Raw genomic sequence first — 14,938 nt, forward strand, 5'->3', positions numbered from 1 at the left:
TTGCTCCTTTCCTGCATACTACAATTAGGTAAATATGATTCTATTAATCTTCATGTCCGCTACAAAAATTCTGGAATTTAGGCCTTGCTCATAGTGGTGCAATTTATACTGTGGCACCACAGCGTAGTTGATAAGTAATAATGAGGCCTAGAAGAATATTTTTCTATGACAAAGGGAACTATGAGGAAATTAGAAAAATATTTAATTCAGAATGGCTTAATATTATCAAGAGCAAGACACCTGAAGAGAAACAGTGCATAATTCTGCAAGATACAATAAAAGCAGCCGGCTTAGTATGTACCAAACATGATATGTCGTGATTAAGACAGGAAAAAGTTCGAAACCCACTTAGATAAGAAAACTGTAGGTGAAATCAGAAAGAAATATAGACTGGCAGCAATACATGGAAACTAAAAGCCTTGAAAAATATCAAGACTACACCAGCTAGAGAAATAAAGTAAGAAGCTTAACCAGAAAGATAAGAAAAGGAACTAGCAATAGCGAGAGATGCAGAACAAAACACCAAGAAATTTTGGAGATACGTTAAAGGAAGACTCAAAACTTCTTCAGGTATTGCAGATTTAGAAAAAAGGCCAAGTGAAGATCACCACAAACGACCAGGAAAAAGCTGAAGTATTAGTAGAGTTCTTTGCAAAGATTTTTGTGAGAGAGCAGACTCATGATGTACCAAACCTGCCAGTACGGATATTTGATAATCCTTTGAAGGATGTTAGTATTAATAAAAATGAAGTAATGGATATCTTGAATAAAATTAAGATAGACAAATCACCAGGCCCTGATGGCCTTCACCCTAGAGAGATTAAAGAACTAAGGTATGAAATAGTTGATGCCATGACACTGGTTTTCAGCACTGCACTGCAAATATACCAGATGGTTGGAGGACTGCTCATGTAAGTGGAATCTTTAAGAAAGGAAACCGTAGAGAAGCCGGGAACTATAGACCTGTCAGTTTAACCTGTACCGTATGTAAAATAATGTAATCTATTATAAGAGATAGATTAATCTCACATATGAGGAAGAACAAGCTTTTCGATAAGCAATATGGTTTTAATAAAACCATATTGCTTATCGAAAAGTTCTTCAGCTGCTGAAGGTGATAGATGATTGGACGGAGACTATCGACCAGGGAGGGTATATAGATGTGATATATCTAGATTTTTGCAAAGCATTTGATACAATCCCCCGTCAAAGGTTAATCACAAAGCTTCTGAGCTATGGAATAGCAGAAAATCTGCTAAACTGGATCAGTACATTTTAACAGCAAAGAGTAGTTGTGAATGGTGCAATGTCTCCATAGACAAAAATACTGAGAGGAGTGTGCTGGGACCAGTGCTATCTGTGATTTTTATCAGTGATCTTCCAGACACAGTCCAGTCAGAAGCATACTTATTTGCAGATAACACAAAGGTATGTAGAAAAATCAGAGAAGCAGGAGAGTGCGAAATAATGCAGAGGTTTGAATGCACTGTAAGACTGGTCGAACAAATGGTTATTATGATTTCATCCTGATAAATGCAAATACATGGCGATCCAAGGAACAACACAAAGAATAGACGAAAGGCAATATATAATACGAAGAAGAAATGAAGAAGAGAACTGGATATTGCAGAAGACCGAGACGGAAAGATCTAGGTGTGATCATAGATAGCATACTAAGATTTGAGAAACACATCCAGGCTAAGGTAACGCCAGCCAATCAGACTATGGGGATAACAAGGAGGACATTTCAGACCATGGAATCAAACATTTTTAAGTGGCTTTTTAAAAATGGTTAGAACACATCTTGGATATGTACAAAATATGTGGAGTCCTTGGAGGAAAAATATATATCACAGCAATAGAGAATGTACAGAGGCGAGCTACTAAGATTCTTGGGATGAAGAAGCTCTCATATGAGGAGACTTAGGAGATTGGACCTGCCCACTTGGAAATATAGAAGGCTTAGGGGAGATATGATTGAAATGTACAATATTATGCATAATTACTATGATCAGGACACTGCACCGACGTTGATAAACTCTGAAGGTATCGCCAGGACCCATGATTTGAAATTCTACATGATTAGGGCAGCAGGAAAAATGAGACAGCAGCAGTTCTCTCTAAGAATTATCGACACTTTGAATAGTCTGCACCTAGTGCGCATTCCTTTGAAAATCGCTTAGACAAATACTGGGAAAATCAGGAGGTGAAATTTAATTACGATGCCGACCACAACACACAACCAGTTGACTTTGAAGTTGATACGGATGATCTGAACATAGACCGGTATGGCTATTGCTGTTGTTGGAGGGTAGCATGAATACCGCTTTTGGCAAGTGTATGCTTTAATTCATCATAATGAATAGTACTCCTGTTTTTGTTTAGAGACAGAACTGTATAAGGTATTACAGAAACTGTAGATTGACTGAAAGGATGTTTCTTCAGCGTAGGAAAAATAAATCTTTACACAATGGTAACTTATGTTATCTTACTTTTTTTTAGTAAGTTTGCGTTAATCAAATACGAAAGTTCTTAATTTTGCATCAAGTAATTCCCATTCCTTGTTGACATTTCGTCGTAAACTAGAAGATCGTAGGCATGTGGAGGAAGTTACATCATAATTGCAATGTATGAGTAACCAAAGGCAAGTTACTTTTGTTTGAGCAGTGTCAACAAATGTATCATGGATATCCAATCTAGTGATGACAATTAGTAACCATTGTATGGTTACTAAGTTTTCATAAATCAAATTTCAGTAACTTTTATTAGACTGAATTACAGTAACAATCTCAATATTTATATTATAAGTCGTAACTATTCCTTAGGCTTAGCACCTGTTTCATTATATAATTACATCATTTTCTTTTGCTGATTTTCTGCCTAGTGCTGAGTCATTAGTACATATACAAATGAGTCAAAATATGGGATAAATACCTGTCAGTGTTATTTTACAAATAGTAAATACAGTTAGAACTGTCTGTGTATAAATTTGCTGTGCCTGTAGATTGTGGTTTCTTCAGGAAGTGGAAGTATGTGTGTTCATATATCATATATATATGCAGTTTTTAACTGACATAATATTTTTAAACAATTATGGCACTCCATTCCATGTTCTCAACAATTGTTTATCATGTTCCTTTTTCTGTACCAAGTTAACCTTTGCAGCACATACATTGAATAACTATAGTGCAGTTATTCTTGAAGAAAATGATGAATAGTATTGAGCATTATGTCATGCTAGATAGATGCATAGGTGATATTCTTATCTTTATTATTAATTCTTGTTTTGCAACATTTTGGAATTACATCAGGGCAGTAATAGGATACTATTTTCCTAGACATCTAGTATGCATGAAGGAAGTACCTGTTCCTTTTTTTTTTTTTGCTCTTAAGAGATCTAATTATCTGTAAAATTTATTCTCGATACTATAATATCACAAGCAATAATGAAGGCTTTAGTCGAAGTGCCAGAGGAGCACCAGAATGGAAATTGAATAGGTCATATTTGCCAGAACATCAGAAAGAACTTGCCAAGAATATTGTAGTCGTAGGTATATGTAGTATCATTAAGGATGCCTTTTCACCAATTTGTGTCTTTGTGGTAATCAAAGTAGCAAAAACTGTGAGAGCATTTTAAAATAAACTAGGCAAATTTTGGAAAAATCAAGATTTATTGTATAATTATAAAACCAAATTTAATCACAATAAATTGACTGCAACCACTGAAGAACTAAAACTGTCACTGGGAGCCAGCTGGAAGCACAGGTATATGCCTTTTTCCAGTATTATGTCATGTCTATTTCAAGGAGCTGTATGCTTTTTATACAAGAATGTAGGAATATACTTGTAAAAGTTAATAGACAGTAGTGACACAGGTTTTGTAATTTTTCCATATTCTAATGTGATCCAATTCATGTTGATATGTTTAACAAAGTAAATATGAGAAAATGACTTAGAATGAGATGGATAGATAGAGTGAACAAAGCTTTTTATGTATTTGGTATGTCATTAGATCAGGGAAGAGAGAATGCTAAAGATAGGAATATGTTGAAAGATGCTGTGAATACATACATACATACCATACATATACCAAGGCTTTTTTCCCCTTACAAGGGAGGTAGCCAAAAAGGAAAAGGCATAAAATCATTCCCACCCATTCCATCCCTGAATACACTCCACACCCCTCCACCCTCCCTTTCAACTTAGCACCTCCTGGATGACATGTCATCCCAGCCTAGCTGTGAATAGATAAATGAATATCAACCCTAAGGAATAGTCCTGAGATTTATTTTGTGCTGTGATGAGGGTAGGATTGACGTGTGACAAAGATACAAGTGTAAACCAACTTTGGCAGTTGGTCCCTGTGGTGGGTGAAATATGTTGTGCTCTGGGGAGTCTCACCTCTGCATTGTGGTGAGGAGTCAGGTCACCTTTCATTCGCAAGGTGCTGAGATAGGGGTAGTTTGAGGGTGTTGCTACTTGCAGCAGAGGTCAAGGTGACGGCAGTTCGAACCCTGCCACCAGCAAGTTGGACCATGTTTCATTAAATTCCATGCTACAAAGTCCTTTATGAGGGGTACTGTCCTAGCATCATGAAAGGGGGAGTTTACAACATTAAACCTAATCAATGTTTTGACTAGGTATCCTTTATTTTAGGGGGATTGCATGTTTAGCATGTGGGTATTTTCTTTTGAAGCATGAATTTCATGTTTCTTTTATTTCTATTAGACAACATGGACTTTTCAACCCAGTGATACAATTAATTTATTTATTAATTTACTTGTTTTGGTATTTACATGTTCATTTGAGGTAATATTTAGTGGGTTGATTTAGCAGAAAGAATGAGTGAAGAAAGACTAGAAAAAGGTGTGGAAGGCAGAAGTGGGTGGAGTAATCTTGAAACTTATGTAGTTGTTTTTTCTTCTCAGGTGCTGCTGTAGAAGGAGCAGTTAGCAAGTTAATATATACAAATGGTAGGTACTGATTTCCCCTGTGGTGGGGGGAAAGAATACTGCCACCAAGTCTTCCCACTTGAGTCGTAAGAGGTGACAAAAATGGGACTGTAGCTCCAAAGGGGACATTCCTAAAAAAAAAGTAAAGGCATAAGAGGGTCTAGGAGTTTTCTGACCAGTACCCTAAGGTTTGGGTCTTTTAATGTGTGTGGGTGTGGTACAGATGAGATAAAAATGGAAGAAATAGGCAGTATGTTTGTTAGAAGAAAGATGGATGTATTGGTATTGAGTGAAACTAAGTTGAGAGGGAGGGTGAGTGTAAGTTTGGGAGTGTAGTTGGGAGGTTCTCAGGAGTGAAGAGAGGATGAGGAAGTAAGTGAAGATATAGGTAAGCATGTAGTGGAGTGGAAGGAGATTTCTTCAAGGTTAATGGTGATGAAAGTGAAACTGGGAAGGGAGATGTGGGTTTTTGTAAGTGCATATGGGCCTGGTAGTGAAAAGAGTGTAGAAGAAAGGGAGGGTTTTTGGATGGATTTAAATGAGTGCATAGAGGGATTAGGGAGAAATGTCAATGTAGTTTATATTGGGAGACCTTAATGCTAGGGTAGGAAATGAACCAATAGACAGAGTGGTTGGGAAGTGTGGAGTTTCAGGAAAAAATTGTAGTGGAGAGTTGATGGTGGAGATGTCTTTAGAGTTGATGATAGCAAATACAGTGTTTAAGAAGAATGTCAAGCACAAGTACACATGGGAGAGGGTGGTGGATGGAAGGGTGGTAGATAGAGCATTAATGGACTATATAGTGGTAACCTGGAGTATAGTAGGAAGAGTTAAGGATGTACATGTCCTAAGGGGAGAGAGTGGGGAAATATCAGATAATTTTTTGGTGAAGGATATGTTGAGAGTGGAGGATAGATGGAGAAAGAGGATAAGGACAAAAGGAAGGGAGGTGCTTAGAATGAACTGCTTAAATGAGAAAGAAAGGGAGTATAAGAAGAAGCTGAGATAGTGGGAGGGAGTGAAGGATAGAGTAGAACTAGGAGTGGAGGAGGAATGGGGGCAGTTCAAGGAGGGAGTCATGAGGTGTGCAGAGATGATGTGTAGAGTAAAGAGGATGGGAGGAAATAGAAGGAAGGGTAGTGAGTGGTGGGATGAGGAAGCAAAGAAGGTTGTAGAAGAGAAGAAGTGAGCATTCACGGATTGGTTACAAAATGGGATGAGGGACTCGTATGAGAGGTACAAAGAAAAGAGAAGTAAAGCATAAGATAAAGGAAGTAAAGAGGAGAGCAGATGTGAAATGGGGTAAGAGTATGACAGAAAATTTTGAAAGTGATAAAAAAATGTTTTGGAAAAAATTAAGAGAGGAAGAGGAGGTGAATCAAGTAGAGAAAAAAGGTAAGAGGTGCAGATGGAGAGATGATAAGGCAGTAAGAGGAAGATGGGCAGAGTATTTTAGGGAGTTGCTAAATGTGAAGGAGGATAGGGAAGGAAATGTAGTTGCAGTGGGAAGTGCTAAGAAAATGACCATGATGAGTGAGGAAAATGGAGGAGAAATAAGGAAAGATGAAGTGAAGGCAGTTGTTAAGATGATGAGATTGGGTAAGGTGCCTAGGTTGGATGGATGTCTTCTGGGATGTCTGAAAAAAGGAGGTACAGTGATGTTGGGCTGGCTGGTGAGGTTATTCAATGTTTGAGAGATGGTAGAGTGCTTGAGGACTGGAGGAGTACCTGTATAGTTCAACTTTACAAAGGAAAAGGGGACAAGGGTGAATGTAGTAGTTTCAGAGGGATCAACTTGTTAAATGTAGTTGGGAAGGCTTATGGGAAGGTCTTGAATAAGAGGATTAGGAGAAGAAGAAAGGAAGTAATTGGTGAGGAACAGTGTGGGTTTAGGACAGGTAGGAGTTACGTGGATCAGATTTTTGTTGTAAGACAGATATGTGAGAAAGCTATAGGAAAAGGTAAGGATGTTTTTTTTTTTTTTTTTTGCTTTTATGGATTTGGAAAAGGCTTATGACAGGGTAGATAGGAAGGCACTGTGGGAGGTCTTGCAGATATATGGGATAGGAGAAAAGCTGTTAAGAGCATTTGAGAGTTTTTATGAGAGAAGTAGAGCTTGTGTTAGGATTAGAAATGGAGAGAGTGAGTGGTTTGAGATAAAGGTGGGACTACGTCAGGAATTTGTTATGTTACCCTGGCTGATTAATTTATAGATGGATGGGGTGGTGTGAGAGGTAAATGCAAGAGTAGTGGGTCAAGGATTGGCGATGATTAAAGAAAATAGAGAAAAGTGGGAGATAAGCCAGCTGTTGTTTGTTGATGACACTGTGCTTGTAGCAGGATCAGAGGAGGGATTGAGGAGGTTAGTGACAGTTTGGAAAGGTGTGTGAAAGGGGGAAGTTGAAGATAAATATGGGTGGGGGTTGGGTGGTGAGATGTACAAGGGGAGAGGGTGGCAGCAGACTGGAGGTATTAAAGGAGAGAAACTGGAGGAAGTTGATAGTTTTAGATACTTGGGTGTGAATGTGGTGGGAAAGGGATGAATGGAGGTAGAATGTAGATTGAGAGAGGCAAGTGGGTGCCTTGGTGGGTTAAAAAGTGTGATGAGAGATAGGCATTTGGGAATGGATGCTGAGAGGGGATTGTATTTACCTAGTTGTATTTTATGGGATGAGAGCTATGCTTGTAGTGACCCATTTTCGTATCACTCCACATCCACTGTATTCTTAAAATTGTGTATAGTTCTGGCATTGACTGTTTCTCCATTCAGTTTGTTCCAGACATCAATCACTCTGTGGGAAGCTATCTTTTTTCAGGTCTCTTCTGTAACTGTCTTTCTTTAGTTTCTTTTTGTGTCCTCTTGTTTCTCTTCTGTCCCACTTTAATAAATTGTCTCTCTTGAGAATTTCCATCCCTTTCATAATTTTGAAAATGGTCAACAAATCACCTCTTTCTCTTCTCTGTTCCAGTGTTGACAGATGTAATTTCTCTAATCTTTGTTCATATGTCAGATTTGACAGTGTAGGTGCCATTTTTGTCACTGCTCTTTGGAATGTTTCTAATTTTCATATGTTCTTTTTTGTGCTAGGTGCCCACAGTGTTGCAGCATATTCTAGTTTAGGTCTTATCAGTGTAACAACTTGTTTACCATCTCATCTATGTAGTTGAAGGCCACTTTCATTGATCTCAATAAGTTATAAGTCTCTCTGAATAATCTATTGACATGTTTATCAGGTGTCAAGTCACCTGAGATAATTACTTCTAGGTCCCTTTCTGAATAAACTTTTTTGACTTCTTTGTCTCCAATTTTATACTGTCCTGATACTCTGTTTTTACTTTTTCCAAATTCCATTACACTACATTCTTTAATGTTGAAATTCATCTCGCATCTCCGACTCCATTCCCATATTTTGTCTAGGTCTTCTTGCACTGATCTGCAATCTTCTTCTGTTCTTACTCTCTTGAGTAATTTGGCATCATCAGCAAAGAAGTTCATGTAACAATTTACTCCCTCATCCATATCATTTATATATATAGCAAACATTAAAGGTATCAATACAGAGCCTTGCGGGATGCCACTTTTCACATCTTCCTAGTTCAAATTTTTGTCTCTAAGTACCACTCTCATTTTTCTTCCAGTTAAGAAATCCTTCATCCATTCCAGCAGTTTACCTTGTATTCCTCCTATTATTTCAATTTTCTTATTAATTTCTAATGTGGTACTTTGTCAAATGCCTTTTGCAAATCCAAGAAGGCGCAATCTGCCCAGCCATCTCTTTCTTGTATTATCTCAATTAATCACAAGTAAAAGCAGATTAGGTTTGTGGTGCACAATCTGCCACTTCTAAAGCCAAATTGTTTGGGGTTTATTATTTTATTCTCTTCCAAGTGTTTGGTCCATTTCTTTCTGATGACCTTTTCACATATTTTTACTACTTTGCTTGTAAAGGATACTGTTCTGAAGGTTGTAGGATCTTCCCTATTTCCTCCTTTATATATTGGTACTATGTTGGCATCTTTCCAGTCTTGCGGCACCTTTCCCTCTTTGAGTGAGAAGTCAATTATCTTGTATAGTTTATGTCAGTTCGTCTATACACACTTTCATTATCCAATTTGCGATTCCATCTGGTCCATGTGATTTCCTGACATCTAGGTTTTTTTTATCTGGTCTCTTATTTCTTTTTGTGTTACCTTTATTTCTTTCATCATGTGTGGTCTTTCTTGTTGTCCATCTTCCCAAGATTGTGAGCTCTTAAATGTAAAAACAGACCTGAAATGTCTGATCATAACTTCTGCCATTTCTGTGTTGTCTATACCCGTCTGGGGTATTGGCTGCCCCGTCTGGGGTATTGGCTGCTTGTTATTGTGGCAAAGTAGCATGCAGTCGATACTTTAGTGTCTATATGGGGTGCCCCTACAGACCAGAGCCACACATCATTTTGTCTATGATAGAAGAAAACTCTGTTCATAGAGAAATGATGACACTTTTATACTACGACTGTCCCTCCGTTATGCTGTCCCCCAACCCCTTGTTGCTGTCCTGTACCATTTCTCTGAGTATTCTCTTTCTGTGATGGGGGAATTCCCTGTGGTGGGGGAAAAGAATACTGCCACCAAGTATCCCACTTGGATCGTAAGAGGCGAGAAGAAAGGGACGGGGAGTGGGACTAGGCATCCTTCTCCCTGTAGCCCCACGGGGCATATATCCTAAAAACAAAAGTGAAGGCATAAGGGGTGCTGGAGGGCCTCGGACCAGCACCCTAAGGTTTGGGTCTTTTAATGTGCGTGGATGTGGTACAGATGAGAGTAAAAGGGAAGAGATAGGTAGTATGTTTGTGAGAAGAAAGATGGATGTGTTGGCTTTGAGTGAAACTAAGTTGAAAGGGAAGGGTGAGTGTAAGTTTGGGAGTGTAAGTGGGAGGTTATCAGGAGTGAAGAGAGGGCGAGGGAGGGAAGGGGTGGCTATTCTAGTAAGTGAGGAGATAGGTAAAGGGGTAGTGGAGTGGAAGGAGGTTTCCTCAAGGATAATGTGGATGAAGGTGAAACTGGGAAAGGAGATGTGGGTCTTTGTAAGTGCATATGGGCCTGGCAGTGAGAAGAACGTAGAAGAAAGGGAGGCCTTTTGGATAGATTTAAATGAGTGCATAGAGGGTTTAGGAAGAAGTGTCAATGTACTGGGAGACCTTAATGCTAGGGTGGGAAATGGTCCAATCGATGGAGTGGTTGGGAAGTGTGGAGTTCCAGGAAAGAATCGTAGTGGAGAGTTGATGGTGGAAATGTGTCTAGAAAGAGAGTTGATGATAGCAAATACAGTGTTTCGGAAGAAAGTCAAGCATAAGTACACATGGGAGAGGGTGGTGGAGGGAAGGGTGGTAGATAGAGCGCTAATAGATTATGTAGTGGTAAATAGGATTATGATAGGAAGAGTTAAGGATGTACATGTGCTAAGGGGAAAGGGTGGGGGAATATCAGATCATTTTTTGGTGGAAGGTAAGCTGAGAGTGGAGGATAGATGGAGAAAGAGGAAAGGGACAAAAGGTAGGGAGGTTCTTAGAGTGAACTCCTTGAGTGAAAAGGAAAAGGAGAAGGAGTATGAAAAGAAGCTGAAGGAGGAGTGGGAGGGAGTACAGGATGGAGCAGAGATGGGTGTGGAGGAGGAATGGGGATGGTTCAAGGAGGGAGTCTTAAAGTGTGCAAGGATGGTATGTGGAACAAGAAGGACATGGGGAAATAGAAGAAAGGGTAGTGAATGGTGGGATGAGGAAACAAAGAAGGTTGTAGAAGAGAAGAAGCGAGCATTCACAGATTGGTTACAAAAGAGGACGGGGGAGTCATACGAGACGTACAAAGAAAAGAAAAGAGAAGTAAAGCAAAAGATAAAGGAGGCAAAGAGGAGAGCAGATGTGAAATGGGGTAAGAGTATGACAGAAAATTTTGAAAGTAATAAAAAGATGTTTTGGAAAGAAATTAAGAGAGGAAGAGGAGGCGAATCAAGTAGGGAAGAAAAGGTAAAAGGTGCATATGGAGAGATGATAATGGAAGAGAAGGCAGTAAGGGGAAGATGGGCAGAATATTTTAGGGAGTTGCTAAATGTGAAGGAGGATAGGGAAGGAAAGATAGCTGCAGTGGGAAATGCGAAGAAAATGAGAGTGATGAGTGAGGAGAATGGAGGAGAAATAAGAAAGGATGAGGTGAAGGCAGTTGTTAAGATGATGAAAGCAGGTAAGGCACCTGGTCTGGATGGAGGCCATGCAGAATGTCTGAAAAAGGGAGGTTCAGTGATGGTGGACTGGTTGGTGAGGTTATTTAATGTTTGCTGGAGAGAGGGTAGAGTACCGGAGGACTGGAGAAGTGCCTGTATAGTTCCTCTTTACAATGAAAAAGGGGACAAGTGTGAATGTAGTAGTTTCAGAGGGATTAGCCTGTTAAGTGAGGTAGGGAAGGCTTATGGGAGGATCTTGATTGAGAGGATTAGGAGAGGAACAGGAGTAATTGGTGAGGAACAGTGTGGATTTAGGACAGGTAGAGGTTGTGTAGATCAGATCTTTGTGGTAAGACAGATATGTGAGAAAGCTATAGGAAAGGGGAAGGATGTTTTTTTGGCTTTTATGGATCTGGAAAAGGCTTATGATAGGGTAGACAGAAAGGCACTGTGGGAGGTTATGCAGATTTATGGGATAGGAGGAAAGCTTTTGGGAGCTGTCAAGAGTTTTTATGAGAGTAGAGCTTGTGTCAGGATTAGAAATGGAGAGAGTGAGTGGTTTGAAGTAAAGGTGGGACTTCGTCAAGGATGCGTTATGTCGCCCTGGCTGTTCAACTTGTACATGGATGGGGTGGTGCGAGAGGTGAATGCTAGGGTAGTGGGTCAGGGATTGGAGATGGTTAAAGAAAATGGAGAAAAGTGGGAGGTGAGCCAGCTGTTGTTTGTGGACGACACTGCGCTTGTGGCAGGGTCGGAGGAGGGATTGAGGAAGTTGGTGGCAGAGTTTGGGAGAGTATGTGATAGAAGAAAGCTAAAGATAAATGTGGGTAAAAGTAAGGTGATGAGATGTACAAGGGGTGAAAGTGGCAGTAGACTGGAAGTGAACATTAAGGGAGAGCGACTGGAGGAAGTGGATAGTTTTAGATACTTGGGTGCAAGTGTAGCAGGAAAAGGTGGAGTGAAGGTGGAGGTAGAATGTAGATTGAGAGAAGCGAGTAAATGCCTTGGTGGATTAAAGAGTGTAATGAGGAATAGACATTTAGGAATGGATGCAAAGAGGAGACTATATGAAGGATTGATTGTGCCAACAGCACTGTATGGGGCAGAAACGTGGAACATAAGAGAAGAAGAGAGAAGGACTTTGAATGTGTTTGAGATGAGGTGTCTGAGAAGTATGGTGGGGGTTACTAGGCTGGATAGAGTGAGAAATGAGGAAGTGAGGAGGAGAACAGGGGTGAAAAAGGAGCTGGGAGATAGGGTTGATGAAAGAATATTAGGATGGTTTGGACACATGGAAAGAATGAGTGAAGAAAGACTAGTAAAAGAGGTATGGAAGGCAGATGTGGAGGGAGTGAACATGAGGGGACGTCCTAGGATGAGGTGGATGGATGGGGTGAAGGGGGCTTTGGGGAAGAGGGGAATGTCTGTTGAGGAAGGAAGGGAGAGGACGGAAGACAGAGGTGAGTGGAGAATGGTTGTATATGGATGATGTTGTGATTGCATGAGGAGGAATGGGCGGGGGGGATAGTATGTGTGAGTAAATTTTGACGCAGCCCGAAGTGATTTCTCCCTGTCCTCTCCTTATATGCAAGGGGGGACGGAGAGGGGGGGTCGCCGATTAAATGAAGCGGCCTTGCTGTGGATGTGCTGTGTCTTGCGGCACTGCTTCTGACCCAGGGCGGTGGGCAAGGTGCAGGGATGACCCGTCATCCAGGAGGTGCTCAGACGAGAGGGAGGGTGGGAGGGGTGTGGAGTGTATTTAGGGATGAAATGGGTGGGAGTGTTTTTATGCCTTTCCCTTTTTGGCTACCTCCCTTGAAAGGGGGAAAAAGCCTTGGTATATGTATGTATGTATGTATGCTATATATTCTTTATCTCCTTCACGCAATTTCACTATTTCATGTTTATCCTTTAGTTTTTCATATATATATATATATATATATATATATCTATCTGTAAAAGAGTTTATGTTGATCCTTACATTTGTCTATAATATCTTTTTCATAATTTCTTTTTTCTTTCCTGTGTATATTTACATATTCATTCCTAAGTTTTATATATGTTTGCCATTTGGATGTTATTTTATTTTTTTCCATCTTTTCCAGGCTTTGTCTCCTGTCTCTAGCCTCACTACACCTTTTGTTAAACCAACACTATGTAGATCTCTTTTTGTTTCTTTTTTGGTACATATTTGTTAATTCCTTCCTTGTACTTTTCTTTGAATATGTTCCATTTGTCTTCCATCTTTGTTTCCTCTTTAAAGAATTTATCCCAGTTTGTGTTTTGGAATTTTTTTCTAAGTTTTACAAAGTCCGTTTTGTTGTACATTAATCATCCTTCTCTATGTTTGTCATTCCTGTCTACATTGTTCTGTTCTTTTAATTCAAACTCTATTAGTGTATGGTCACTCTTTCTAATTGGTGTTTTATACTTCATTTTGTTCACAATATCTGGTTCAGAAGTTTATATTAAGTCCAGTTTTGACGGTTCCTCATTGTTTCTATATCTAGTATTTTCCTTAACCCATTGTGTTAGGGTGTATTCAATGGTCATAACCAGTAGAATGTTGCTCCAAAGTTCATCTACCCCTTTAACTATCATTTCTTCCCAGATTATGTCTTTTGCATTAAAATCCTAAGCGAAACCAGTGAGGAATAAACTCAGCTCTAAAATCACCCATGATTACTATGTTTCCACCCTATTTCAGTAACTCGTTTAGCATGATCATTTTGTCTTCCAGTAATTTAGAATGTTTGCTGTCCGACCACACGTGTTTTTGGTGGTACATACACTGCTACAAATTTTCTGCTTTTCATCTTTTTGTTTGTTATTTTGATCATAATTAATTCTACATTGCCTTGGCCTTCAATAATATTTGTCACATTAGACCCTTTTTGGTCACTATCATGACATCTCCCTGCTTGTCTGTTCTATTTTTCACCCAGTGGTTGTATAGACCATGTCCCACTATGCTTATTGATAGAGGTCCTTTCAATTTTGTCTCCACTATTTGAGGAAGGATGGGAGAGGACAGAAGACAGGGGTGAGTGGAGAATGGTTGTATATGAATGATGTTGTGATGCATGAGGTGGAATGGGTGGGGGATGGGGGGTGAGGTAGTATTGTGAGCAAAATTTGATGCAGCCTGAAGGGATTTCTCCCTGTCTTCTCCTTTTCTTCATGGGGGGACGGAGAGGGGGGTCGGCGATTTAATGAAGCGGCCTTGCTGTGGATGTGCAATGCCTTGCGACACTGCCTCTAACCCAGGGCAGTGGACAGGGTGCAGGGATGACCCATCATCCAGGTGCTAAGATAAGAGGGAGGGTGGAGGGGAGTGGAGTGAATTTAGGGATGAAATGGGTGGGAATGATTTTATGCCTTTTTCTTTTTGCCTACCTCCCTTGTAAGGGGGAAAAAGCCTTGGTATATGTATGTATGTATTCCCATGATGTCAGGTTTTTCTGTCTCTAGATAGTCATGTAGTTCATTGATTCCAGAGATTATGCCATCAATATTTGTGTATGCCACTTTTTGTTTCATATTTTCCTTTCTTTTTTGGTTTAAGTTTCCATTTTTTTTATGTACCATTTTTTCAGTCTCAAGTCCAGCACTCTCCAAAAAACTAATTTTTTTCCGTCTCTGAGTGGTTGTGCTGACGGCACTGTGTGGGGCAGAAGAATGGAACATGGGAGAGGAAGAGAAGAGGAGTTTGAACGTGTTTGAGATGAGGTGCCTGAGAAGTATGATAGGGGTTACTAGACTGGATGGAGTGAGGAATGAGGAG

General features: G+C 39.8%; 1 protein-coding gene across 1 annotated transcript in view; it reads left to right on the plus strand.

Moving 5' to 3' along the window:
- The first annotated feature begins 2,553 nt into the window (after positions 1 to 2,553).
- Positions 2,554 to 14,938, plus strand: part of LOC143027588 (E3 ubiquitin-protein ligase RNF14-like) — a 44,025-nt gene continuing 31,640 nt past the window's right edge. Inside the window, exons 1-2 of the mRNA XM_076188923.1 lie at positions 2,554 to 2,644; positions 4,929 to 4,973. Coding sequence (XP_076045038.1) covers positions 4,971 to 4,973 — 3 coding nt within the window. The 5' untranslated portion in view covers positions 2,554 to 2,644; positions 4,929 to 4,970. The remainder of the gene's footprint in view (positions 2,645 to 4,928; positions 4,974 to 14,938) is intronic.

The sequence above is a fragment of the Oratosquilla oratoria genome, chromosome 8 (genome assembly GCF_046742065.1).
Source record: "Oratosquilla oratoria isolate Oo_2021 chromosome 8, ASM4674206v1, whole genome shotgun sequence".
Taxonomy (NCBI): domain Eukaryota; kingdom Metazoa; phylum Arthropoda; class Malacostraca; order Stomatopoda; family Squillidae; genus Oratosquilla; species Oratosquilla oratoria.